This window comes from Vicugna pacos, chromosome 18 (assembly GCF_048564905.1).
Source record: "Vicugna pacos chromosome 18, VicPac4, whole genome shotgun sequence".
In the NCBI taxonomy this organism is placed as follows: Eukaryota; Metazoa; Chordata; class Mammalia; order Artiodactyla; family Camelidae; genus Vicugna; species Vicugna pacos.
The window spans coordinates 41,708,182-41,733,531 of record NC_133004.1 but is presented as its reverse complement, the minus strand read 5'-3'; the positions used below and the strand labels follow the sequence as shown (position 1 = coordinate 41,733,531).

Below are 25,350 nucleotides of genomic sequence, written 5' to 3'. Positions count from 1 at the left end.
AGTGCAAGGGCCAAAACCCGCACAAGGGCTGAAAGGCAAAGAAAAAAAGTGGGGGCTCACCCACCAGTGACTTCTACCTGGAGCAGTGATTGAAGGCAGGAGGCTCAGCAAATCTGGAGGTGTGATCCGCAAAAAGCGGAGAGAAGGCTCAGGGGTGCACCACGTTGTTGGGCTGGAGAGCCAAGGCGTGTCTCAAGGGCCAGAGTCAGAGGAAGGGGGAGATGGAGAGGAGGGTATTTGGAAAAGAAAAGATGCCTTTCCCATGAGTATTCAGCACCAAGGGCCATCTGTCAGACTGGGTTTCAGAGCCCGCTGAGAGGAGCCCACCCAGGGTTCCTCGGTCCTCGGCAAGACTTTGCAGAATTTGTGAATGACAGGGAAGAGCAGGAAAGTATGAGAGAAGAAAGGAAAGCCGAAGAGGGAAGACTGCCCTGAGGCTTCCAGCCTCCAGAACGATGCATCCAATCAAGCCAGGGGGAGACTCCCATGAGGAGGAGGCAGAGAGAGAGAGACAGAAGCCCCAAGGACCGCCTGGGCCACCAAATATTGGCTACACACAACACGGTGGGGGACGGTGACACCGTGACGCACGGGTTGGTGAAAGAATTTACCAGAGATGAAGGACAAGACTAGATAAGTTATTAGCAGTGCGCTGCCATGGACAGCAGTGGGCCTCACAGACGGGCGGTGCCTGTGTGAGCCCATCAGTCTTTGTTCTGAGTCTAAGATTCTCTCAGGTTTTCCACTGGAGCTTTTTCAAGTGGGCTCCTGTATCCTTTCTTTTTCTTCTTTTTAAAATGTTTTTTCTTTTCAATAGACTGTTTTTAGAGCAGTTAGGTTCACAGCAGATCACGTGGAAAATACAAATATTTCCAATATACACCCTGCCCCAGCCCACACGCGGCCTCGCCATCATCAAAAGAGCACTGCGGAGGGATGCGCCTGTGACAGGCTGTGCACATGCAGTCGCACACCATTACCACCTGATGTCTGTAGTTTACATTAGGTTTCATTTTTGGTGTTGTGCAGTCTGTGGGTTTTGACAGATGCGTGACGAGGTACATCCACCACGATAGCATGGAGCGTCTTGTATCCTTTGTATCTGTCATTTTCTGAGACCGTCTTCATTTTCTGATGCGAGACTTGCCAGGTTTCTCTTTGATTTCCATGAGCCGGTTTTCAAGGAGTTCTGGTGCCTGTTAGTGAGAAATGGTATGTAGCAATCATGATCTAGGATCTAGGAGTGCTCATAGTTACTAGGGTTACCAGGCAAGGATGTCTACTTAGGCTACTTCTGTTTAACATAGTATTGGAAGTCCTAGCCATAGCAGTCAGACCAAAAAAACAAAAACAAAAACAAAAACAAAAAACCAGACAAAGGAATGCAGATGGGAAGGGAAGAGGTAAAACTGTCACTATTTGTAGATGACATGGTACTTTATACAAGAACTCCAAGTTCTCTACCCCAAACCTATTACAACAAATAAATGAATTCAGCAAGGTTGCAGGATCAAGATTAATATACAGAAATATGTTGCATGTCTATATGCTAATAATGAAATGTCAGAAACATCCAGTAAAAAGAAAACAACTATCTAAATAACAATTTTGCACAGTTGTTTAAGATTCACGAATTTTGTGACATGTTCATCAAACTACTGTCAGTTTGAAACTAACCATGTCTTCTTCCTGAATTCAGTGGGAACGTGTTCAGATTCATAGTTGCATATTATGTTGGTTGTGGGTTTGTTGTAAATGGCCTTTATTCTTTTCAGATAAGTTTGCTCTGTACCCACGTTGATGAGAGCTTCAATCATGAATGCGGTTGAATTTTATCAGTGCTTTTTCTGCATCTGTTGAGATAATGCGGTGATTTTTAGCCTTCCCTTTGTCAATGTGGTGCATCACAATGATTGGTTTGTGACTGTTCAGCCATCCTTGTGACCCTGGAATAAGTCCAACTTGATTAAGATGTATGATTATTTTTATGCATTTTCCGATTTAGTTTGCTATTATTTTGTTGAGGATTTTTTTCATCTGTATTCATCAATGATATTGGCTTGTAATGTTCTTTTTTGGTAGTGTCTTTGTGTGGTTTGGGGATCAAGGGAATGGTGGCCACTGCAGAATGGATTTGGTAGTGTTCCCTCGTCTTCAATTTTTTTGGACCAGTTTGAGAAGTATAGCTATGATTTCTTCTTTATATGTTTGGTAGAATTCCCTTGTGAAGCCACCTGGTCCTGGACTTTTTTTTTGCTGGGAGTATTTTAATTACACGTTCAATCTCACTTCTAGTGAATGGTCTGTTCAAATTGTCGGTTTCTGATTGACTCAGTCTTGGCAGGCTGTGTGTTTCTAGAAACTTGTCCCTTTTTTCCAGAGCGTCCAATTTGTTGGCACATAACTGTCTATACTATTCTCTGATGTTTTTTTATCTCTATGGTATAGGTGTTATTTCTCCTTTTTCATTTCTTATTTTGGTTTTTTAGGTGCTCTCTCTTTTCTTGGTGACCCTGGCTAAAGCTTCATTAATTTTGTTTACATTTTCAAAAAACCAACACTTGATTTTAGTAATCTTTTCAATTTTTAATCTCTATTTTATTTATTTTCTCACTGAAAATATCTACTCATATTCAATGATGTAGACAGCTTCTCTCTCTCTCAAATAAGAATGCCCTGACATGTAGTGTATTCCATAGCATGAGTACTCTCCTGTGGTCAATTTCAAGCCACCAGTGGTTTGACAAGCATCTCACAAAACTCTTGAATTTTTAACAATTTGTTTTTAAGCGCAGGCGAACTGATGCCAGCACACCACTATAAATGTAACTAAATTAATGTGTACATCTATATTGATCTGTTTATATATTCTCGTCTATGGTACAGTACCTCTTTCTGTGATAAAGGAACATTCTGTATCTGCACCTATTCACTATAGTAACCACTAGACATACGTGGCTCCTGAGCACCTGACACGTAGCTAGCAGCACCAAAGAACTGAATGCTACACTGTATTTACTTTTAATCAATTTAAATTTAACTCTCTACATATTAGACGACACAGCTCTACACTTTATCCTGGGGGGTTGTGAATACTGGGACAGTAACTTTGAGAGTTGAAATTGCTCAATTACCATCACAGGTATCATCATTGAGAAATCAAATCCCGTAGACCCTTTTAACAGTCTTTTTATTATCATTATTATCGTGTGAATCCATGGCTGGGGCAGATACCACCTTGATCTGAGTGCTCTGAGTATGTAAAGGTCCTAATCCAGTCCTATCAGAAAGATCAGAGCCTGACCGTGCTCGGTTTCTCTCAGGAGAAAATGAAAGTGAGAGAAATTTATGATCACAAGGGCTGTTTGCTGGGCGCACAGGGGGACAGAGAGAGAGGACATGTACCGAGAAAGGTGACACTCAGGCCATGACTGAATCAGCATTGCTAATTCCATTCACAGGGCTCTATTTGTCAATGTCCTTTTATGGACACAGTCTTTATTCTGCTATTTTAACGCCCTTGATGAGACCACAGTCAATGGCTTTTTGCTGATTCTGGCATAACCAGATGCAGGGGCCAGGATTAGTACAGACACAGCACAAAAATGGGATTAAGACAATTCTTGTTGTTTTGATTTGTTTTCTGCTACTTGAAGGAGGACATGAGAGTGCAAACAATTCTCAGTGTGACTTTGAATTGCTTTTACATTTCTTTCCCTAGGGGTTTGGCAGTCTCATTTGGCTTTCTGATCATCTTAACTGTGATATTTTATGTTGCTGTCCTTCACCTACAATGGCTCTCCTCTCCTTTTAGCTCTGACTGACCTAGAAATAGTGGCCCAAGGCATTATCTTTATTTTTGCTGGCTATGAGACCACCAGCAATTCTCTCTCCTTCATTATGTATGAACTGGCCACGCACCCCGATGTCCAGCAGAAGCTGCAGGAGGAGATTGATGCGACTTTCCCCAACAAGGTGAGCGGATGGTGCCTGAAGGGGGCGGGTAAGGTGAAGCCTCAGAGAGAACACCTCCTCTCCACTTCTTATGAGATTTTTGCGAAAATCGTGAGCACGAAATCTTTTACACACACTACTGAGGAAAGATTTAAGGAGTGCAAAATGACAGGAGAAACATAGGTATATGTGCTACTCACAGCAGTGTAAGTACTTCGGAAAACATGCTGGTCCTGCCAAATCAGATGTCAGGATAATGCCAAGTAAAAATGACAGAACCTCAGTGCATCAAGCTATAAGCATTTACTGCTCTAGTGTCTGCTTAGTTACCTGTTGCTGAGGCTTGACTTGATTTGGTCTGGGTGTTGGCTGGTCTAGGGTGACTGGCTAAGCTGGCTGCGCTGACTCAACTGCACACGTGCCCCACACGTCCCTCGTACCCCCCATGTCTGCTTCTCAGGGCAGTGGTAGGTGGCAGGAGAAAGAAACCCACTCATGTGGGTGCCTTCAAACCTTTGCTTGCAGCACACTTAGGAAACTTTCCACTGTTTCAGACAAGCTGGTCAACCCCAGAGTCACAAAGCGAGGGCACCACAAAGTTAGATGGCAAAGGCAGGGACACAGGAAGGGGTGCAGAATTGGGACCATCAATTCAATCTCCCACCCTGAGTAAGCTGCAGATGAGGAGGAACCTTGTCACCACAGATTGCATAGGGTGGGAAATAGAAGACGTGAGTTTGACTCATGACTGTGGTTTTCGACAAGTTTTATGACATTTCAGAGTCCTGGTTCATTTAAATACAAGATAAGGATACAGTGTAGGGCTGACTTAAATTAGAGATAATCCTTCTTCTCTGTTAACCCCGTTTTGAGATTTTTTTTTACTACAAGAATGTGAAAAGGTCACTAAGAGACCTTTAGTTGGTTAAGTCTTGTGTTCTCGTTTACAATAATGCTTATAATGACCACGATGCTAATGAGCATTTGCTTTTTACTGTATGTGTATGCTCTGAATGCTTTCCATTTCAAATGAATCTAATCTTCCTAAAATTGTGTTTTAAGTCAAGAGAGGCTAAGTTATGCCTCAGTAACAGATGAACCCTCAAATCTCAGGGGCTTTCAGAGCAAAGGTATGTTCCCGCATTTACAAGTCCCACAAGGAGGAGTAGTGGAGGATGGGAGTGGGGAGCTCGGATCGACAGGGTTACTCAGGGATACTGACTAAGGCCCCACTGTCCTGTAGCTGCGTTGTCTGGAACATGGGTCTTGTTGTCTGGGGATAAGGGACTTGACAGTTGCTCACTGGCTTTTCAATTATTTGGTCCCTGAACTGCCATAATCAACTCAGTTCACAGCCCACTGGCAGCGCTGGTTTCCCTAACTTCAGGTGGGCTGGGAAATGTGGGGACCACGTGGACACGGGGTGAGCAGTGAGTGTCTCTGCCACAGAGCCCTGTGACGTGTCAGCTCGAATTATCTCCATGTGACACATCAGAAAACTGAGCTGCCGAGAGATGGAATCCTTGCATACACTCGTCGTGTACCCAATGGAGAAAAAGCCAAGCTCTGAGCCAGGGTGTCCCTGGCTCCTGAGCCAATTCTTACCCTTTAGGATATTGCCTCTAAAATACAACACCATGTGACAGCCACACGTCACCCTCACTGTTGGTGGATCTCTGCCAAAACTGGAATTGTTAGGAGACCTGGCCTCTGGGGCTGGAGAGGCTTGATTAGACCCTCAGACCTTACAGTCAAAACTTCAGTGACAGCAGAAGACTGCTCAGCAACGGAAGGCGGGGCCGAGGTCGGGGTCCTGGCCCTCGGGTAACTTCCCCTAGGTCTGAAAGTGTGTCCCGTGGAGCATCCATCTTACCCTTCTTTTGCATATTTGGTCCAGAAAGGAACCCTTTTCTCCCCAAATTATTTATAGGGATTTTAGATTACGTAATCTTTTCAAATTGTATATGTATATTCATTAGAATAGTGATCATTAGTAATTCATTAGAATTAGTGATTAGGAGTTTTCAACTTAGAAACTTTATGTTAAAGAGTGAAATTGTTATTTCGCACATAACCTTTTCCTTGGTAGAGATGTGTGCCTTCCTTTTAAAACAAAATAATAATTTCAGCTTTCACTTAACAGTAGAGTCATATTCTATTAGTCATTTTTTTTAATAAGAAAGAAAAATCACTGCAGGGTAATGTGCAAGATTTCAGGCCCTATTTAGGGGATGGTCTCAGTGGTCTCCCATTGTCATACCTATTCCATGCATCTCAAAGAGCCACTAAGCCGGTCAAAGGCCATAGAGAGATTAAAATGTCTATAACTGCTAAGGTCCTTTACCAGTTTAAATTATTCTTCGGAGCACCTAACATTTCAATAGTACTTCATAGACTGAGCTGAAAGTTGATCCCAAGACTCGATGTGTCAAAAGTAATTTCTTTCTTTCCAGGCGCCCCCCACCTACGATGGCCTGCTACAGATGGAGTATCTTGACATGGTGGTGAATGAAACTCTCAGAATATTCCCACTTGCTGGTAGACTGGAGAGGGTCTGTAAGAAAGATGTGGAAATCAATGGGGTGTTCGTTCCCAAAGGGACAGTGGTGATGGTGCCAGTCTACGCTCTTCACAAAGACCCAGAACTTTGGACAGAGCCTGAGGAGTTCCGTCCTGAAAGGTACGAGACCCTGGGGAAAGGAATCCACCCTGACCCTTTTGGGTGCTTGCAAATTCTGAGAACCCGTACAGGTGACAAATGTGTGATTAGGCAATCATCTATTTGTACGTCTTTTTATTGCTAGAATATTTTTCTCTTTACAAGAGAGTTCACTGAGTCAAAATTATACAAACTGTGGACTAGAGAAAAGAAAATTATAGCCAACTGAATTCCTAATGTCTTCATATAAGCCTCATCGATATGTAATACATGTCTTTATGAACATGTTTCTATGCTTATATAGATTCTTTTTTTAACATTTTTTTTACTGAGTTATAGTCATTTTACAATGTTGTGTCAAATTCCACTGGAGAGCACAATTTTGTTATACATGAACTATATATATATATATATATATATATATATATATATATATATATATTGACTGTCACATTTTTTTCTCTGTGAGCTACCAGAAGATCTTGTACATATTTCCCTGTGCTATACAGTATAATCTTGTTTATCTATTCTGTGTTTTGAAATCCCAGTCTGTCCCTTCCAACCCCCAACCCCTTTGGCAACCACAAGTTTGTATTCTATGTCTATGAGTCAATTTTTGTTTTGTATTTTTGTTTTGTTTGTTTTTGTTTGTTTTTAATTTTAGATTCCACATATAAGCGATCTCATATGGTATTTTTCTTTCTCTTTCTGGCTTACTTCAGTCAGAATGACATTCTCCAGGAGCATCCATGTTGCTGCAAATGGCATTATGTTGTCAGTATTTATGGCTGAATAGTATTCCATTGTATAAATATGCCACATCTTCTTTATCCAGTCATCTGTTGATGGACATTTAGGCTGTTTCCATGTCTTGGCTATTGTAAATAGTGCTGCTATGAACATTGGGGTGCAGGTGTCATCCTGAAGTAGGGTTCCTTCTGGATATATGCCCAGGAGCGGGATTCCTGGGTCATATGGTAAGTCTATTCCTAGTCTTTTGAGGAATCTCCATACTGTTTTCGATAATGGCTGCACCAAACTGCATTCCCACCAGCAGTGCAGGAGGGTTCCCTTTTCTCCACAGCCTCTCCAGCATTAGTCATTTTTGGATTTTTGAATGATGGCCATTCTGACTGGTGTCAGGTGATACCTCATTGTAGTTTTGATTTGCATTTCTCTGATAATTAGTGATGTTGAGCATTTTTTTCATGTGCCTATTGATCATTTGTATGTCCTCCTTGGAGAATTGCTTGTTTAAGTCTTCTGCCCATTTTTGGATTGGGTTGTTTTTTTTTTTTTCTTATTGAGTCGTATGAGCTGCTTATACATTCTGGAGATCAGGCCTTTGTCGGTTTCATTTGCAAAAACTTTCTCCCATTCCATAGGTTGTCTTTTTGTTTTACTTATGGTTTCCTTTGCTGTGCAGACGCTTATAAGTTTCATTAGGTCCCATTTGTTTATTCTTGCTTTTATTTCTGTTGCTTGAGTAGACTGCCCTAGGAGAACATTTTTGAGATGTATGTCAGATAATGTTTTGCCTATATTTTCTTCTAGGAGGTTTATTATATCTTGTCTTATGTTTAAGTCTTTGATCCATTTTGAGTTTATTTTTGTGTGTGGTATAAAGGAGTGTTCTAGCTTCATTTCTTTACATGCTGCTGTCCAGTTTTCCCACACCATTTGCTGAAGAGACTGTCTTTATTCCATTGTATATTCTTGCCTCCTTTGTCGAAGATTAGTAGACCAAAATTTTGTGGGTTCATTTTTGGGCTCTCTATTCTGTTCCATTGGTCCATATGTCTCTTTTTTGTACCAGTACCATGCTGTCTTGATGACTGTAGCTCTATAGTATTCTTTGAAGTCTGGGAGAGTTATTCCTCCAGCCTCTTTCTTTCTCTTCAGTAATGCTTTGGCAATTCTAGGTCTTTGATGGCTCCATATAAATTTTATTATAATTTGTTGTAGTTCTGTGAAATATGTCCTGGGTAATTTGATAGGGATTGCATTAAACCTGTAGATTGCCTTGGGCAATGTGACCATTGTAACAATATTGATTCTTCCAACCCAAGAGCATGGGATATCTTTCCATTTTTTAAAGTCTTCTTTAATTTCCTTCATCAATGGTTTATAGTTTTCTGTGTAGAAGCCTTTCACCTCCTTGGTTAGATTTATTCCTAGGTGTTTTATTACTATGGGTGCTATTTTAAAGGGGATTGTTTCTTTAGTTTCTTTTCCTGTTGATTCATCATTACTGTAAAGAAATGCAACTGATTTTTGAACATTAATCTTGTAACCTGCTACCTTGCTGAATTCTTCGATCAGCTCTAGTAGTTTTTGTGTGGACCTTTTAGGATTTTCTATATATAGTATTGTGACATTGGCATATAGTGACACTTTTACCTCTTGTTTTCTAATTTGGATCCCTTTTATTTCTCTCTCTTACCTGATTGCTGTGGCTAGGGCTTCCAAGACTGTGTTGGAAAGAGGAGTGGTGATAGTGGGCATCCTTGTCTTGTCCCAGATTTTAGTGGGAAGCTTTTGAGGTTTTCACTGTTGAGTACTATGCTGGCTGTAGGTTTGTCATACATAGCTTTTATTATGCTGAGATATGTTCCCTCTATACCAACTTTGGTGAGAGTTTTTATCATAAATGGGTGTTGAATTTTATCAAATGCTTTTTCTGCATCAATTGAGATGATCATGTGGTTTTTGTCCTTTCTCTTGTTGATGTGACGTATTACATTGATTGATTTGCGTATGTTGACCACCCTTGTGTCCCTGGAATGAACCCCACTTGATTATGATGTATAATCTTTTCTATGTGCTGTTGGATTCTATTTGCTAATATTTTGGTGAGGACTTTTCATCTACATTCATCAGTGATATTAGTCTGTAATTCTCTTTTTTGCTGGTGTGTTTGCCTGGTTTTGGTATCAGGGTGATGGTGGCTTCATAGAATGAGTTTAGGACTATTCCTTGCTTTTCAATCTTTTGGAAGAGTTTGAGAAGGACTGGAATGAGTTCTTCTTTGTATGTTTGGTAGAATTCCCTGGTGAAGCCGGCTGGTCCTGGACTTTTATTTGTAGAGAGGGTTTTTATTGCTAATTCGATTTCATTTCTAGTGATCGGTTTGTTCAAATGATCAGTTTCTTCTTGTTTCAGTCTTGGTGGACTGTATATTTCCAGAAATTTGTCCAGCTTCCCTAGGTTATCCATTTTAGTTCCATATAGTTTTTCACAATATTCTCGTATGATATGCTGCATATATGGATTCTTCACACTTAGAAGGGCATTATATATAATTTGGTTTTGTACTGATTACTTGATTTAATGGTAAACTCTAAATAACATTCTATGTATATGTCTTTGCATGTGTATGTCATAATTTACCTAAGTACTATCTTATTTTAGGTTTACAGGCTTTTTTAATTTCCTTTAAGATTTTCTGTCTGTTCTCTTTAGTTCTCCGAATTCACCACCAACCTTCCCTCATTTCCATTTTATGAAACATTGACTGTCATTTCCTCTAGCATTAATCTGAGGGTTCAGGCTGAGGACCTAGTGGTCCTGGGGGTTCAAGCACCCTCACTGAGGACAGAGGTGCCCACAGGTTCCCTGGTGCTGTCCGTGGCTGGAGACCTGGGCCAGCTCCCTTCTCCCTCAGGAGGATGATGTGGCACATGTGCCCCTTCCCTGCCTAGCCAGCAGGAGCCCGTGTCAGCTGCCCATCCACATGTTCCTGCTACTCTTCTCTGTGCCCCCACATTATTTTAAGTCACATTGTCTATAAATATTACAGGATGTTTGTAAATAGGGCCTCTTTAAAATACACGTAAACATGATGCCAATATCAGTTTCCCCAAATCCACATTTTTCCTTAATATATTCAAATACTGAGGAGTCAAATTTGAATGAAACTGAGTTTAACCACTAAGGAATTTGTAGGCTAATGGAAGAGACAGACAAGGACACCAGTGCTTAGGGTAGTGTAATCTGACCTAAGTACCTTCTGTGTGTGGGAAAGAGAAAGACGGAGAGACAGACAGTGACACAAAGGGGAGGGGAGGAGGTAGGATATGAAATACAAGAAAAATAACAATTTGAATTCTCAGAGACACTTCTCCTCCTTCCTTCCTCGAGGAGCATATGGCCAACACAAGTGTCCATGGAGACAGGAACCCACGTTTCTGTTAGTCAGTCTCATTTCCTGCTTGACTTTCAGAGCATGAACATCTCACCTCCATGACTGTAGTTTAAGTGTTTAAAGATCAATTTTCTTTAAACAGCCTTCATCTCATCTCCCCAGCAAGACTGGGAGCTCTTACAGGGTAGAGGGGATGGGAAGGAACAGGAGCTGACCTTTCTTTCCTCACAACACATTAACCACAGCAGGATGAATGCCTCGCCCACAACATGATCCCTAATGCTACTGGTTGAGAGTTTAAGTTAAAACCTCACCTGGAGGTCTTGTGGTTCTTATGTCTCATTAACTTGTGTCATCTACTGTTGTGGATACAGGTTCAGCAAGAAGAACCAGGACAGCATAAATCCTTACACATACCTGCCTTTTGGAACTGGACCCCGAAACTGCATCGGCATGAGGTTTGCTATGATGAACATGAAACTTGCGCTCACCAAAGTCCTGCAGAACTTCTCCTTCAAACCTTGTAAAGAAACACAGGTCAGAGAGTTTCCTATCTGCGTTAACAATGTTTTGTTGGGACTTTTGTTTTAATGGAGGGGTCTCCCAATATATATCTAGGAATGTGATCTATTCAAAGAATCATTTGTTCTACTAGGCAGAGATCTATTTGGAGCTCTTGAGCTTCTGACTGTCCATCAGCTCTGGAGGGCTACGTCTGTAGCTGTATAAAGTCTCAACTGTAAAGGTCATCTAGAGTCAATGCAGTTAGTGTGACAGCATTAGATGCAGTCCATTGAACTTGAGCAACACTTGATATTTGGACTCAAGTCCCCTTGAGAGAAGGGGAAGTGCATGCACAGTCCTGAGTGCAGTCATTACCACGTCATGACCTTTCAGCAACACGCTTCTCCACCAGAACTTCCAGAAGCTCTCCTGACAGTGCTTCTCAGCCACTGCTTGCATAAGGAAAATCTGTGGTCCTTTACAAATTCTGATGCCTAGGACATCTGAGGCATCCTAAAATAATTCTCACAGGGTGACATTCAAAATGCCCCCAGAGATTCTGCTGTGGGGAGAAACCCTGATTGAAAGCATTTCTGCCAGATGTGAAGGACTCCCACAGTCCCCCTCACCTTCCAGGAGTCCTGCTGCCATCAGGCTGGGCTCCCTTTGCATTCCAATAATAAGTCCATGTGTGTTCTGTCTACGCCCCCACCATTCTGTTCTCACCCTCAGGTCTAGTTCAGTCCCCAAGCCCATTCCATGGAGCCCTCCCCCGTCTGGCCAAAGCCCATTCTCCCTGTTCTCTTATTAGCTCACACAGGCTGACCTCGTGGGTCCTACCACCTAACTCAAGACTGCGTTGTTGAACAGTCCAGCTTGGCTTTCTGTCTTCTTTCTACCGAAAATGTCTTGAACTCTATCCCCTCCATTTATTCATTTCATAGACTTCCAGCGGTGCCTTGCAGTCATCCAGTAAATGCTGAAGGAGTGACTTGCTGTTGACGTAGAGTTCTTGCACACAAACATTTGAGCAGTTTGAACCTCTAAAATTTAACAAATGACATTTGTGTATTTCTGGGGTTTGTGGGTATCCGTCTGTCTGCAGCGAAATGTATGCATGCCCTTTGAAATTCTAAAATACCAAGGTGTAATACTTCTAGAAGGATCTGCTTTCTCTCCTCTAAAGAGCACAAAGGACAGTCACCATTGACTGGTATGAATCCCGGCCCTGTAACAAGGTCTGTGTCAGGACCCGGGCAGTTAATAAGAAGCTGCACCACATGAACAGCCTTTCTCAGGGACGAGGAGGAAAGAGATGGTTTCCATTTTGTTTTGGGGCACCTGTGAGGCAGTCCTGTAATCATGTCCAGACATGGGACTCACCCCTGAGAGAAACGGGGCCCCTGGCACATCTGGGAGGGGCAGACGCTCCCAGCAAGCTGCACCCAGTCACCCGCAGGCTGGGGCTTCTCCCCTCCATGACGTTTTGCTTTCCCTTCTGTCACCTGACGTTAGAAGGTCACTCTGTTGTTTCCTCCAACTCTGAAGAAGTGACTCAGTGAGAATGGATCTAAAATATCAGGCAAAATGCTGTAGGCCGTCAGAAGTTTACCATTTGCCCTGCACTTGGGAGCCAGGAGATGTTGAAAACAACGGGCATAATGCTTCACAATGCCTTCTTTCCACCATGAAACTGATGGGGTCCAACTCAGAGAGGGGCTGGCCTCTTTACAAGTTGAGGATGGCCCATAAAATTAAAATGTGTAATACATACCAAGGGTTACCTTGTAAGCTGACATATACAAAATACCTGTACATCATTTTTCAAGATATTTTGCCATAATGTCAAAGAACCTGGTATATTTTTTAAAATTGAGCATTTTTATTTAAATTCTAAATCAATAAAGAACACAGGCCAACCTGACTTTTGGATCAAGTCTGGTACAGAATAGGTGCTCAAGAGCTATTCTGTGGAATGAATGATGGATGAATCCTTTCACTATCCACTTTTGACACAGCTGATAGAATAAATATACAGGATCAGAGATAGGAGGGGACATTGAATGAACGTGGTCAAAAGTTACAAACTTCTGATTATAGAATAAATTAGGAGCAGGATGTAATGTACCACATGATGGCTGTAGTTAGCATCTGTGCAGTGTAAGAGAGGAGATCCTAGGAGTTCCCACACATGGAAGACAATGGTTTTTTTCCCCTTCTTTTCTATCTATATGAGATAATGAATGCTCACAAAACTTATTATGGTAGTAATTTCACGATAATTAGAAGTAGATCACTATGCTATATGCCATAAACTTATGCCCTTCTGTACATCAATTATATCTCAATAAAAGTGAAAATTTTTTTTTAATTTTCAAAGAGGATAAGGGGGTGAGACACAGCTCAGTGGCAGGTGTATGCTTAGCATGCGCAAGGCCCTGGGCCAGTCCTTAGTGACTCTGTTTAAAAAAAGAAAATAAATAAATAAACCTAATTACCTCCCTTCTCCCCCAAAACCATTGTGAAAAAAAAATTTTTTTAATTCTACGCTTATTAGATAAGAAAGGAGTATGGCAAACACCTTTATGCCCATATAGTTTATGTTAAATTAAACAATTCTCTGAAAGACATAAACTATTATAATTCAATCAAGGAACTACAAATAGACTGACTGCCCTTTTATCTGTTAAACACATTGAATTAGTAGTTTAAAAAAGTCAAAGATACAGGCTGCTGAAAGTTAGCTTTTATGTGTTTGTAAAGCATCATTGTCCCTAATGTATCTTGTCTACTTTGCTTCTTGGTGATGCTTCATTGATTGGTTCTCGTGCGTTTGTTTAACTGTTGCAGATCCCCCTGGAATTAGGCACTCAAGGCCTTTTGCAACCGAAAAAACCCATCATTCTAAAAGTTGTGCCCAGACACGGAACCTTAAATGAAGCCTGACTTTCCCTAAGGACCTGGGCGTTGTTCTGCAAGGAAGCCGCGTCCCAGAGCACCAGAGACCTGGACTGACTTTGTGAAAAAACCCAGAAATGAAAACGGGCCTCACCCGCTGCCTTGTTGGATGATCACGGATCCTGTACATTCATTGAGCCTTTTCAGGGTCTACGGGGAGTGTTGTATGTTGTGCCACATGAAGGAGGTGACTAGGAAGGGCCAGATATGTAGACCCAGCTTCCCGAGTTCTCACAGGACCATCTCCACCCACCCCTAGTTAGTGCCATGTACTCCTCTGGAGCGCTGATCAAGAATCAAAATTTCTCAACAGTTTTTTCAACAAAATTTAATGAAAACAAGAATTGCAGTGGTGACTGAAGTAGTGACATTTAGATCACAGATTTTTTTGAAGATTCTGAATTAAATATTCTATTGAGCAAGTCAATAAACATCTCTTTACGGAAGTCTTGTCTGCTGCCCTTGTTCACATTAGGGGGAACGCGCACCTCTGAATCGGGGAGACTCAGTGACTAAATGCTTTGACCGTCACAATCACTGGTGGGTGGAACCAATTTGATATATTAAATAGGTAAGAGTCATAGCACTGGGACTTCATCCACTGCTTAGAAAGTATGTTCATAGTTTAAATCTACCTGTTTTGGACACATATTTTCTTCACACCTCTTTGTATTCCATCCCCAACTTCCAGCTGTCTTAACACAATGAATGTGAAATAAAAGCTGGTTGATTGGGCAATTGACTGGAGAGAATGGCTACAAGCAATGGTCGTTTTCAGTTGGTATCAGAAGCTACACAGGGTTCTTCCTTTCCCTTTTCTGACCCTTTCCTCCTCTTTCCCTCCCTTGCCTTGCCCCACCTTCCTTGATAATCCAGTCCTAAACCAGCAGGTGGGTCACAGAGGGTCGGCAGCCTCACACTGCAGGGTGGGGGCAGTTAAGCAAGGAACAGTGGCTCCAAGTCAGAGGCTGAATAGGCTGGGGACAATGTCCACACAGACAGCAGGCTGGCATGGGTGTGGGAACCCCAAAAGCCCGCTCAGGCGGCCTGCAGTACCACCCAGAGCCCAAATAGGATGTGGCGATCCCAAGTACGGTGAGGAGGGCATCCCTGGGTAGAAAGGGAATTGGCTGCATAAAGTGGGATTGATCAAGTGGGTAACCAGATTAAGGATCATAGAAGCCAAGTTTTTCACTGTCAGAGAAAGGAGTCACTGGTTCAGAAAGGGAGGAAACCAGAATAAACCCCGTGGAGTCAGAGACTGGAACTGAATGTATCAGTGTCAATCCATTTCTTTCCATATAACATAGGTAGATGATATAGACAGACAGATGATGGATGGATACAGATGGGTGCTTCTGTGTGAGTGTGTGTGTGTGTGTGTGTGTTGGTATAAATACACATATTGCCTGTTTCTTTCCACTCTTATGCTTTAGAAACAGTGACACTCTAATAGCAGTAAGTACACTTCGTGCACAAATCTTGGCTTATAAATATCATTTTCCACTGAAAGGAACCAGTGGCTTCTTAGAGAAATGCTGTCTCCAGGGCTGGGAAAGCACATGCTGACTCTGGAACATCTCACGCTAGAAAGGAAGAAAACGCTAAACATTGAGGGGGCGCATCAAAAGGACAGAAGCCAGCCTGAGGGGCTTCCATTGACCAAATCAAGGACAATTTAAACACAATAAATAATAATAAAGAAGAAGAATACGAGATTGTAAGTCATTCAAGAAAACAGGAAAGCATGAGTACATACAGATATATATATAAATATATATATATAAAATTGATAAATTTCAATTTGATGAGGATACTTACATAGCTTCAGATTAGTGCTGCTCAGAATATCCACTAATTACTAGGGGGCAGGATATAGCTCAGTGGTAGAGTGCCATGCTTAGCATGCAAGGAATCCTGGGTCCAATTCCCAGTTACCTCCATTAAAAAATAAAATAGATAAATAAATAAACCTAATTAAGCCCCCAAAAGACTTTTAAAAAATCCACTAATTACAGAGGGGAAAGAGTAGCTTTAGAGTGGAGAAACCTGGCAGAGAGCACTTTAATCAAGGGATCAGAGAGAGCATTCAGGGATGGGAGAAACTGACTGCACGTTACCTAATGGGACGCAGTGAGATGAACTCGCTTCACCTGTGTGATGTTCCCGCGCAGGAGGCAAACCTGAAGGAAACCCTGAAGGGTCAGGCGAACCTAAACAGGATTATTCTACTCCAGGTCTGCAACTGGTTCATAATCTTGGAAAGAGTCAACATCATGAAAACCAAAGACGGACTGACAACGTTCCTGGCACAAGGAGACTCTAGAGGGGACATCTAAAGGTAACTCGCTGGCTGGGTCCTTCTGCGATAAGGACATTGTGGGGACAGGTGGGGAACTGGGGGCTCTGAGGTCAGATGGCAGTCATGTGTCAGCGTGAACTTCCTGACTTGGAGGTCGTGCTGTGGTCATGTGCCGGCACATCACCGTTTGTGGGTGAGACGGGGTGTGAAATATCAGGTTGGCAATTTTCTCTGAGATGGGTCAGGAAAATAGTTCTTTGAACAGGCTCTTCAGTAAATTTGTGATTATTTGGTGGGGTCACAAAGGCACCTTTTGGCTTATACAGCTCTCCGCATCCTACCCTAGTCTTCTTTATTTTGATGTAAGGCGGTGGCACCACACTGTGACTGAGAGGTGAGGGGCTCTGAAGCTGGAGTCCTGGGTTTCAAATCCCAGCACCTTCCAGGGCTGAGTCTACACTAATCAGTGGCTTTTGGCAATTGAGGACAAGCTACCCCTTTGCATAACTTGGCCCCAGAGTTTGAGCTGAATTTCAGCAACTGTATGTCCCTCAGCTGAATGTCACTGTGCACAAACTAGCTCAGGCTTTGCTGCTCACTTAGGTTGGGTTCCTTGAAAGCAAAGCCCGAGACAGGGGTTCAGGCACAAATGGTTTACGGAGAGGGTGCTCTCTGGAGAAGGGAGTGTGGGGAGCTGGGGAAGGCAGGAAGAAAAGGTGAGTGGCGCTGTGGTCTCTGTGGAGCACTGTCCTACAGAGGGGGTCCCGGTTTGAGGCAGGCGCCAGCATTTGTAACCCATCAGTCACTCATAGACTGGCCGTCCCATCCCCCAGGAGGTGCAAGCTCCCAGGTGCAGTGGCTTTAGTTTGGCCCAGGGAGCTTCTCCAGAGAATGGGGCAGCCTCTCATTGGTGGCAGCCAGTGCTCCCAGTAACTGGGGCTGAATTTGTAGCTCAGGAAGGGATGTGGTAACTTCACTAGAGTCTGTCCTTGAAAACTGAGTTAATATTTTATACCTTAGTGTTTGTCTCAGAGTCCCCACCTGCACAATGGGGGATAACGCCATCACCTACCCTGTGATGATGGAATCAGGCTGCGTGTGAGCCGTTTAGGACACAGACCAGGGGGCACGCAGTGAGTGCTGCATAAATCCTGCCTGTCACTTTCACAGACATGTCATCCTCGGTCCTCAGGAGGCCAATAGTGGTTTTGAAGTTTGGGCTCCAACATTATCAACTCCACCTTCAACTGCTCTTTCGGAAACTAATTACAAACACCACTCACGCAGGTTTAACTATGACAACGTCAGTGCCTCAGTGATGCCTAACGCTGTTCAGTAATTTTCCAAAGGACAACGTAAACATCCCCCATCTCCTGAGCGCCTTTGTCATCACAGCTGAGCGTGGGGAACCTTGTGGGGGAGGAGCTGCAGGGACCCTGGGGGAAACGCTGCCACCGTGCTCGTGCGGGCTCCCTCCTGCCCTCCCTTCGAATTGCTTTCATGGCCCAGGTTTCTGACAAATGTCGCTGCTCACGTCCAATCTGTGCCGTGTCCAGGGTACATGAAAAGCTAGGATGAGGCGGGTTTATTCCTTCAGGGGTCAAAGATACACAGGCAGTGTGCCTTTGAATAGGAACCTGGTGTAAATTCACTTTCCTTCCATGCTTGGTTCCTTCACTGTTGCTCCCCTGGGATCAAATTCCTTCTAAAATCTTAGCACGATAGTCTGAGTCTCAGGCTCTTCTTTCTCGGGAAAGCAGGCTAAAATATACTTGCTCCTTGAAGGTCTCTATGTATACTCTGTGAGTGGACCTAGACCAGACTGAAGAAGCTAGCTGTGGCCCAAGGGTATTTTTTCCCCTGTTTATCTTATTTTATTTTATGCATTTTTATTATTTTAAATAATTGAGTTATAACTAGCATACAACCTTATATTAGTTTCAGGTTTATAGCAGAATGTTTCCACATGTCAGTGCCCTGTGCCATGAGCACATCAGTGAGGCTGATGCCCATCAGTCACCGCGCAGTGTGGTTAAAATGTTCTTGATCATATTCCCCATGTGTACATTATATCCCTGTGACTTATTTGTTTTATATCTAAAGGTTTGTACCTCTTAATACATTTCGTCTGCCCCACAACCCTCCTCCCTTCTGGCAACCACCAGTGTGTTCTCTGTATCTCTGAGACTCTTTCTCATGTTGTTTTGTTTGTTCATTTGTTTTGTTTTTTTAGATTCCACGTGTAAGTAAAATGATAAGACACTTTTTTTCTCTGATTTATTTCATTTAGCCTAATACCCTCTAAGTCAATATAAAAAGAAAATAAACCAAAAGTGGGCAAACAAATTTAAAGGTGGGCAGAACACCTGAATAGACAGTTTTCCAGTGAAGATGTACAGATGCTCATGAAAATGTGCCCCACATCACCCGCCACCAGGAAATGCAAATGAAAACCACAATGAGGGGAGAGGGTCTAGCTCAGGTGCTAGAGCGCATGCTTAGCATGCATGAGGTCTTGGGTTCAAGCCCCAGGACCTCCTCTAAAAAGAAGTAAATAAACCTAATTCCCTTCCTCCCCACCCCACCCCAAAATAAAATAAATAAAATTAAAAAGTATTTTAAAAACCACAATGAGAGACCACCTCACATCTGTCAAAGTGGTTATTACCAAAAAGACACGTAACACGTTCAGAGATGTGGAGAAAAGGAAGGCCTCCTGTGTTGTTGGTGGGATTGTGAACTGATGCAGCCACTGTGGAAAGCAATATGGAGAGTCCTCAAAAGAATGAAAAAGAGAGCTATCCGATGATCCAGGAATTCCACTTTTATCTCAAAAGTATGAGAACATAAATTTGAAAGATAACCACAAAAGACCTAGAATTGCCAAAGCATTACTGAAGAAAAAGGAAGAGGCTGGAGGAATAACTCTCCCAGACTTCAGACAATACTACAGAGCTACGGTCATCAAGACAGCATGGTATTGGTACAAAAACAGACATAAGGACCAATGGAGCAGAATAGAGAGCCAGGAATGAACCCACAAACTTTGGGTCAACTAATCTTTGACAAAGGAGGCAAGAATATACAATGGAATAAAGACAGTCTCTTCAGCAAATGGTGTTGGGAAAACTGGACAAGAGCATGTAAAGAAATGAAGCTAGAAGACTCCCTTACACCACACACAAAAATGAAAGATATATGTACCCCTGGGTACATTACAGCTCTTTGTATAACAGCCAAGATATGGAAGCAACCTAAGTTTCCAATGAAGGTCTTGAGTTGCTACCCTAAGGCAGTTGGGTTTTATACTGTCGATGATGGGAGTGTTTGGAGAGATTTGAAGAAGAGAAGAATGTTGCAAGATCCTTATCGTACCAGGCCCTGTCTGGTGGCCGAGGAGGCGATTCCTTGGGTGAGGTCAGCCTAGGGTCAGGCAAAACTCCTTAGGTGTTTCTGGCAACAGTTAGGAGAGACCACCAAAATTTTGCCCCTCTTTGCAAGGTAACCTGTGATGCTTACCTTTTCCTTCATCTTACACTTCCTATTTCAGTAACTCCCTTCCATGCGGTCTTCTTAAATTTGCCTCCCATTCTGATTCCTCTTTCACTTGCTGAGTTCACTTTTTTTTTTTAACTTCCTGCTTTCTTGGAAGATCAAATGATTCTGATTGCTACACGTCAGAACTGTTTGCAACATCACCTATCAGCTGACAGCAGCAGTTCAGTGACCCAAATTTAGTAACGAGTAAAAGGATGGGCTGTCATTTTTGCAGACACAACCAGTTCTGTAGCATTTGTACAACAAGGCAAGCATGCTGGGAGGAGTGGGAAGAAATACTCATCCTTACGAGGCTGATAAAACCTGCCAGGTTATTTAGGACGCCCCTGGAAATCCAAGCAAGTGTGCTATTGCAACAATTTTGAATCACACGATCTGGCTCCCTATCCTGGTTTCATGATTTAATGGCTTGGGCAAGACTCTTCCCCACCCTGAGCTCCTGTTTCCAGATCTATAAAGTGGGAATTAAATAATCTGAGACATTTCATGAGGGTAAGTAAGAGAGACAGGAAAGGATTTTATAAACCACAGTAGAGGTGTTGGTGGGCAGTTTATAAGAATAAGAAGTCTGGGACTGTGTAGGTGAGCAGCCATGAGGAAATCCTCCTCCTGTTCCCTTTGCTGCAAAGTGGATGGTACAGCTTCAGCTTCACTCACATCACTGCATGGGCTTCAGGGTTTTCTCCTCAGTGGGCCGTGTGCGGGTCAGGAAGGACATCCCCCTAGCTCCCCCAGCCCTCCCTGATGGCCTTGCGAGGGGCCTCACCCGGTCTCTGTTTTGGGCAGAGCACTGGCCACTACCCTCTCAGAAGACCTGGTCTTTAATGCTAGATCCCCCACTAATTCTTGGGCAAGGCTGAGCCTACTTGAAGTTAAGACCTTGGGCTCTAAACCTAGAATATGTGAATTTGGATCCCAGCTCTGCTAGTAATTCGTGATGCATCCTTGAATGGTCACGTACCCTTTCGGGGCCCCTTTTGCTTATTTGTAAAATAGGGATCCAGAAAGTACGTATCTCATAGGATTGTTGGGTGGATGGAATCACTTAATGCAGGCCAAGTCCTCAGAACAAAAATTATTAGCTCTCATTACATGTGTGTGAGTGTGTGTGTGTGTTCTGTGTGCCCCTCTCTCTGCAATCCCAGCTGAGATACCACTCTACAGTTTAGAGTTCAGGTCCTAAATGGGTGGCTGTCTTCTCCCAGGCCCATCCTGTTCCATCTCAGCTCTCCATCTTGCCCTCAGGAACTCTTGGTTCCCGATTGGCTGGGGGTAACTGGGGACCCTAAATGACATATATAGGAAGAAGAATAAAGGGAGAGGGAGTGTTTAGAAAACCCTCAAGGGACACAGAAGCTGAGAGAGGCAGCAGTGAAAGGGCCTTGTGGTTGGGGTAAGGTCCTCTTACCTCAATTCTTGACAGTTTTCCTCACCGACACATGAGGAGGCAGACCCAGGGATGCCCAAGGTCACACGCTTCCAGTGCATCAAGTCCTACTATTTCTGTTGTCTTCATATTTTTCAAAGGAGGGCAGAGTCTAAGGAAAGAAAGGTCAACTATATCAATGCTGTGGGAGCTTAAGAAAGGTGGTTCTTTTATTGCATGGCACATGTCCCAGTATACAGCTCAATATTTATTTGTGTGATTATTCGTTTAGTGCCTCTCACCTCCTCGCCTTCATAAGCAAGGATCTGAGTCTTGTATTCCAGGCTTGGCACGTGGCCTGAACACAGCAGTTATAGATCCCGGCCAACATACAGTGTTACAGGGGTGAGGTGGCCACTGCCTCCAAGGCCAAGAGAGGATGTCCACAGACCTGCCGCTTACCTCACCACTCCCCCACCAACCTCCGCACCCAGCCACCAAGCTTAGATACCACCTGGTTACCCCGAAATGGCAACACCAGGTTTTTCCCTGTGGAGAATCAGGAGGGCTTGAGAGCTGAGGTACAGACCCATAGGCTTGCTTTTAGTAACTAGTTGATTAATTAGTTAATTATGAAACATAATTTTTTTATTTCAACATTGCTAAAACTTCATTTTTCCACATTATTTCACTAGGAGTCTGTAAGGACTTTGGAAATTCTGTTAGTTTTTGTAGCTCCAGTTTATTTCTAAGTGGATGTAGATAATCTCTAGTATTCCTTTGTGATTTTAAAGTTTACGATGTTCAAATCAATGTAGATTTCCGGGGGCGGGTATAGATCCTAGCATGCACGGGGCCCTGGCTTCAATCCCCAGTACTTCCACTAAAATAAATAAATAAACCTGTTTCCCCACCCCCATCAAAAAGAAAAAAAAGTTTAAAAACAATAGAATCAATGTAGACATTCAATATCTTTAACTCATAGTTGGCTCTGAAAGTGCTTCCTCAGAATCTACCTCAAAGAGTTGCTACGTATGCAGAATGAGTCTTCCAAGCAAGGGTCGGTATTAAACCAAAAGCAGAGAGCAGAGAGTTGGTCTAAAGTATTTTAATACTTTGTACGTACCAGCAAAGTGGTTTATTTAATCATTTAGTCAGTATAAAAATCAATACAAGCAAATGAGTAATAAATGTGGAGGGCACAATATTGATTCAACTCAATTTGACAAACATTTATTGAGTAACCGTTTTACCCTGATCTCGGCAGTCGGTACAGATTGTGCCCGAATACCAGTCTTGCAGTGTTTACAACCTTTTAGAATTGAACTCTAGTTGATTTGCAATATTGTGTTAAGTTCAGGTGTATAGCAAAGTGACTCAGTTATTATTATATATATACATACGTATAAACTGTTTAAAGATTATTTTTCATTATAGGTTATTACAAGATAGTGAATATTTTTCCTTGTGTTATATCGTAAGTCCTTGTTGCTATCGGTCTTATGCATGGTAGTTTGTATTTGTTAATCCCATATTCCTAATTTCTCTCTCCCTCTCTCCCCTTAGTACCCACAAGTTTGTTTTCTGTGTCTGTGAGTCTGACTCTGATTTGTATAAAGATTCATTTGTATTATTTTTTAGGTTCCCCATATACTATTTGTCTTTGATTGCCTTCACTTAGGATGATATTCTCTAGGTCCAGCCATAGTGCTCAAATGACAGTATTTCATTCTTTTTTATGCCTGAGTAATATATATCACACTGTGTGTGTACAAAGAGATATATCACATCTTCTTAAAACGATCACCTGTTGATGGACATTTGGCTTCTTTCCATGTCTTGACTATTCTAAATAATGCTGCCATGAACACTGGGGTGCATTTATCTTTTCAAATCAGAGTTTTCATCTTTTCTAGGCATATCCTAGGAGTGGGAATGTGGGATCACATGGTAGCTCTATTTTTAGTTTTCCAAGGAACCTCCACACTGTTTCCATAGTGGCTGCACCAATTTACATTCCTACCAACAGTGGAGGAGGGTTCCCTTTTCTCCACATCCTCTCCCGCATTTATGCTTTGCAGACTTTTTGTTGATGGCCGTTCTGACTGGTGTGAGGTGATACCTCATTGTGATTTTGATTTACATTTCTCTAATAATTAGGGATGTGGAGCATCTTTTCATGTGCCTATTGGCCATCTGTATGTCTTCTTTGGAGAAATGTCTATTAGATTTTCAGCCCACTTTTTGATTGGCTTGTTTGTTTGTTTTTTTTTATTATATTGAGTTTTATGAGCTGTTCATATATTTTGGAAATTAACCCCTTGTTGGTCTCATCGTTTGCAAATGTTTTCTCCCACTCCATTGGTTGTCTTTTGCTTTGTTGATGGTTTCCTTTGCTGTGAAAAAGCTTTTAAATTTGATTAGGTCCCACTGATTTATTTTTGCTTCTGTGTCTTTTGCCTTGGGAGACTCATCTAAAAAAAATGGATAGTATTTATGTCCAAAAATGTTTCACCTATGTTCTCTTCTAGGAGTTTTATGGTGTCACGTTTTATATTTAGGTCTTTAAACCATACATCTTGTGAGGGGGTGTTCTAGTTTCATTGATTTCTATGAGGCTGTCCACCTTTCTCACACCACTTACTGAAAAGATTGTCTTTTCTCCATTGTATATTCTTGCCTTCTTGGTCATAGATTAATTATCCATAGGTGTGTGGGTTTATTTCTGGACTCTCTACTCTGTTCCATTGATTTACATATCTGTTTAGGGGCCTATACCACAGTGTTTCAATTATTATAGCTTTGTAGTGTTTTCTGAAGTTTGAGAAGGCATGCCTCCAGCTTTGTTCTTTTTTCTAAGGTATGCTTTGGCAATTCTGGATCCTTTGTGGTTCCCTATTTATTTTAGAATTACTTATTCTAGTTTTCTGAAAAATGTCATAGGTAATTTGATAGCGATCACATTAGAACTGTAGATTGTTTTAGGTAATGTAGCCATTGTAACCATATTAATTCTTCCTATCTGAGTTCGATTTCTTTACATCATCTTCAATTTCCTTTATCAATGTTTTATATTTTTCAGCGCGTAAGTCTTTCATCTCCTTTATTATGTAACTTGATCATGGTGTATGGCCCTTGTTAGGTTTATTCACCCACTCAGACTGGTGTTGGATTTCTGGCTAGAGGAAGGGAAAGAGTTGGTGAGAGGTGAGCATCAGCATTTACAGAAGGACTGAAAGTCAGAAAGAACAAAAGGAAAAGGAAGTGCATAAACACAGCTTAAATGTCTTTCGTTTCTGCTGAGTTTTAAGAACTTCTGAGTTTTTGTTTTTCCCATGATCTGTGATTTCTTGGGCCAGGCAGACACAGGACGTTGGTCAGAGAGCCAGTGTAAATTTCAGAACGTCAATCCTCTAGCCCCAGTAGGAATGCAGTGGGCCCTTGAGATGACAACAACTTCTACCATAGGCCTCCTCCTTACTAACTCTCACTACCTGTGAAAATTTTTCAGTCTAGTCAACAATAGGGAAGCATCTACTCTGACGCCCACTTTGCCCCATAGAGAAACCTCATGTCACCTTTCTAAGTCCTGCAAGCTATGTGTGCCTCACCACAGGTGGTTAAGGCGGTTGGGCTCCACTTCGTCATCAGGTGGCTTTCTCCCCTTCACTCCCTTCATACCCATTGATCTTGAACTTGACGCCTTTCCAGAGATGGGGGGGGAGGGCATGTGGAGAGGGGGGCGGATTCTTTGGTCGAGAATTTGTCTAACTGCTGTCTGCTACAGGGCCCTCTCATGGGCAGGACAAGAATCTGCCTGAATTGATACCCTTGACACAGCCGTTACTGCCTGGTCCATGTCCTGCCTCCCCTTCTGGGGCCTCTTGTCGACAGAATCCTGATGG

General features: G+C 42.5%; 1 protein-coding gene across 3 annotated transcripts in view; it reads left to right on the top strand.

The window, feature by feature from the left end:
- The window catches only part of LOC102527302 (cytochrome P450 3A29-like), a 38,032-nt gene extending 23,367 nt beyond the window's left edge, over positions 1–14,665 (top strand). For all 3 annotated transcript variants that reach the window (XM_072943282.1, XM_072943280.1, XM_072943281.1), the window contains 4 exons: positions 3,815–3,975; positions 6,408–6,634; positions 11,132–11,294; positions 14,112–14,665. In XM_072943282.1, the coding sequence (XP_072799383.1) occupies positions 3,815–3,975; positions 6,408–6,634; positions 11,132–11,294; positions 14,112–14,207 (647 nt within the window). In that variant the 3' untranslated portion in view covers positions 14,208–14,665. The remainder of the gene's footprint in view (positions 1–3,814; positions 3,976–6,407; positions 6,635–11,131; positions 11,295–14,111) is intronic.
- Positions 14,666–25,350: the final 10,685 nt, after the last annotated feature.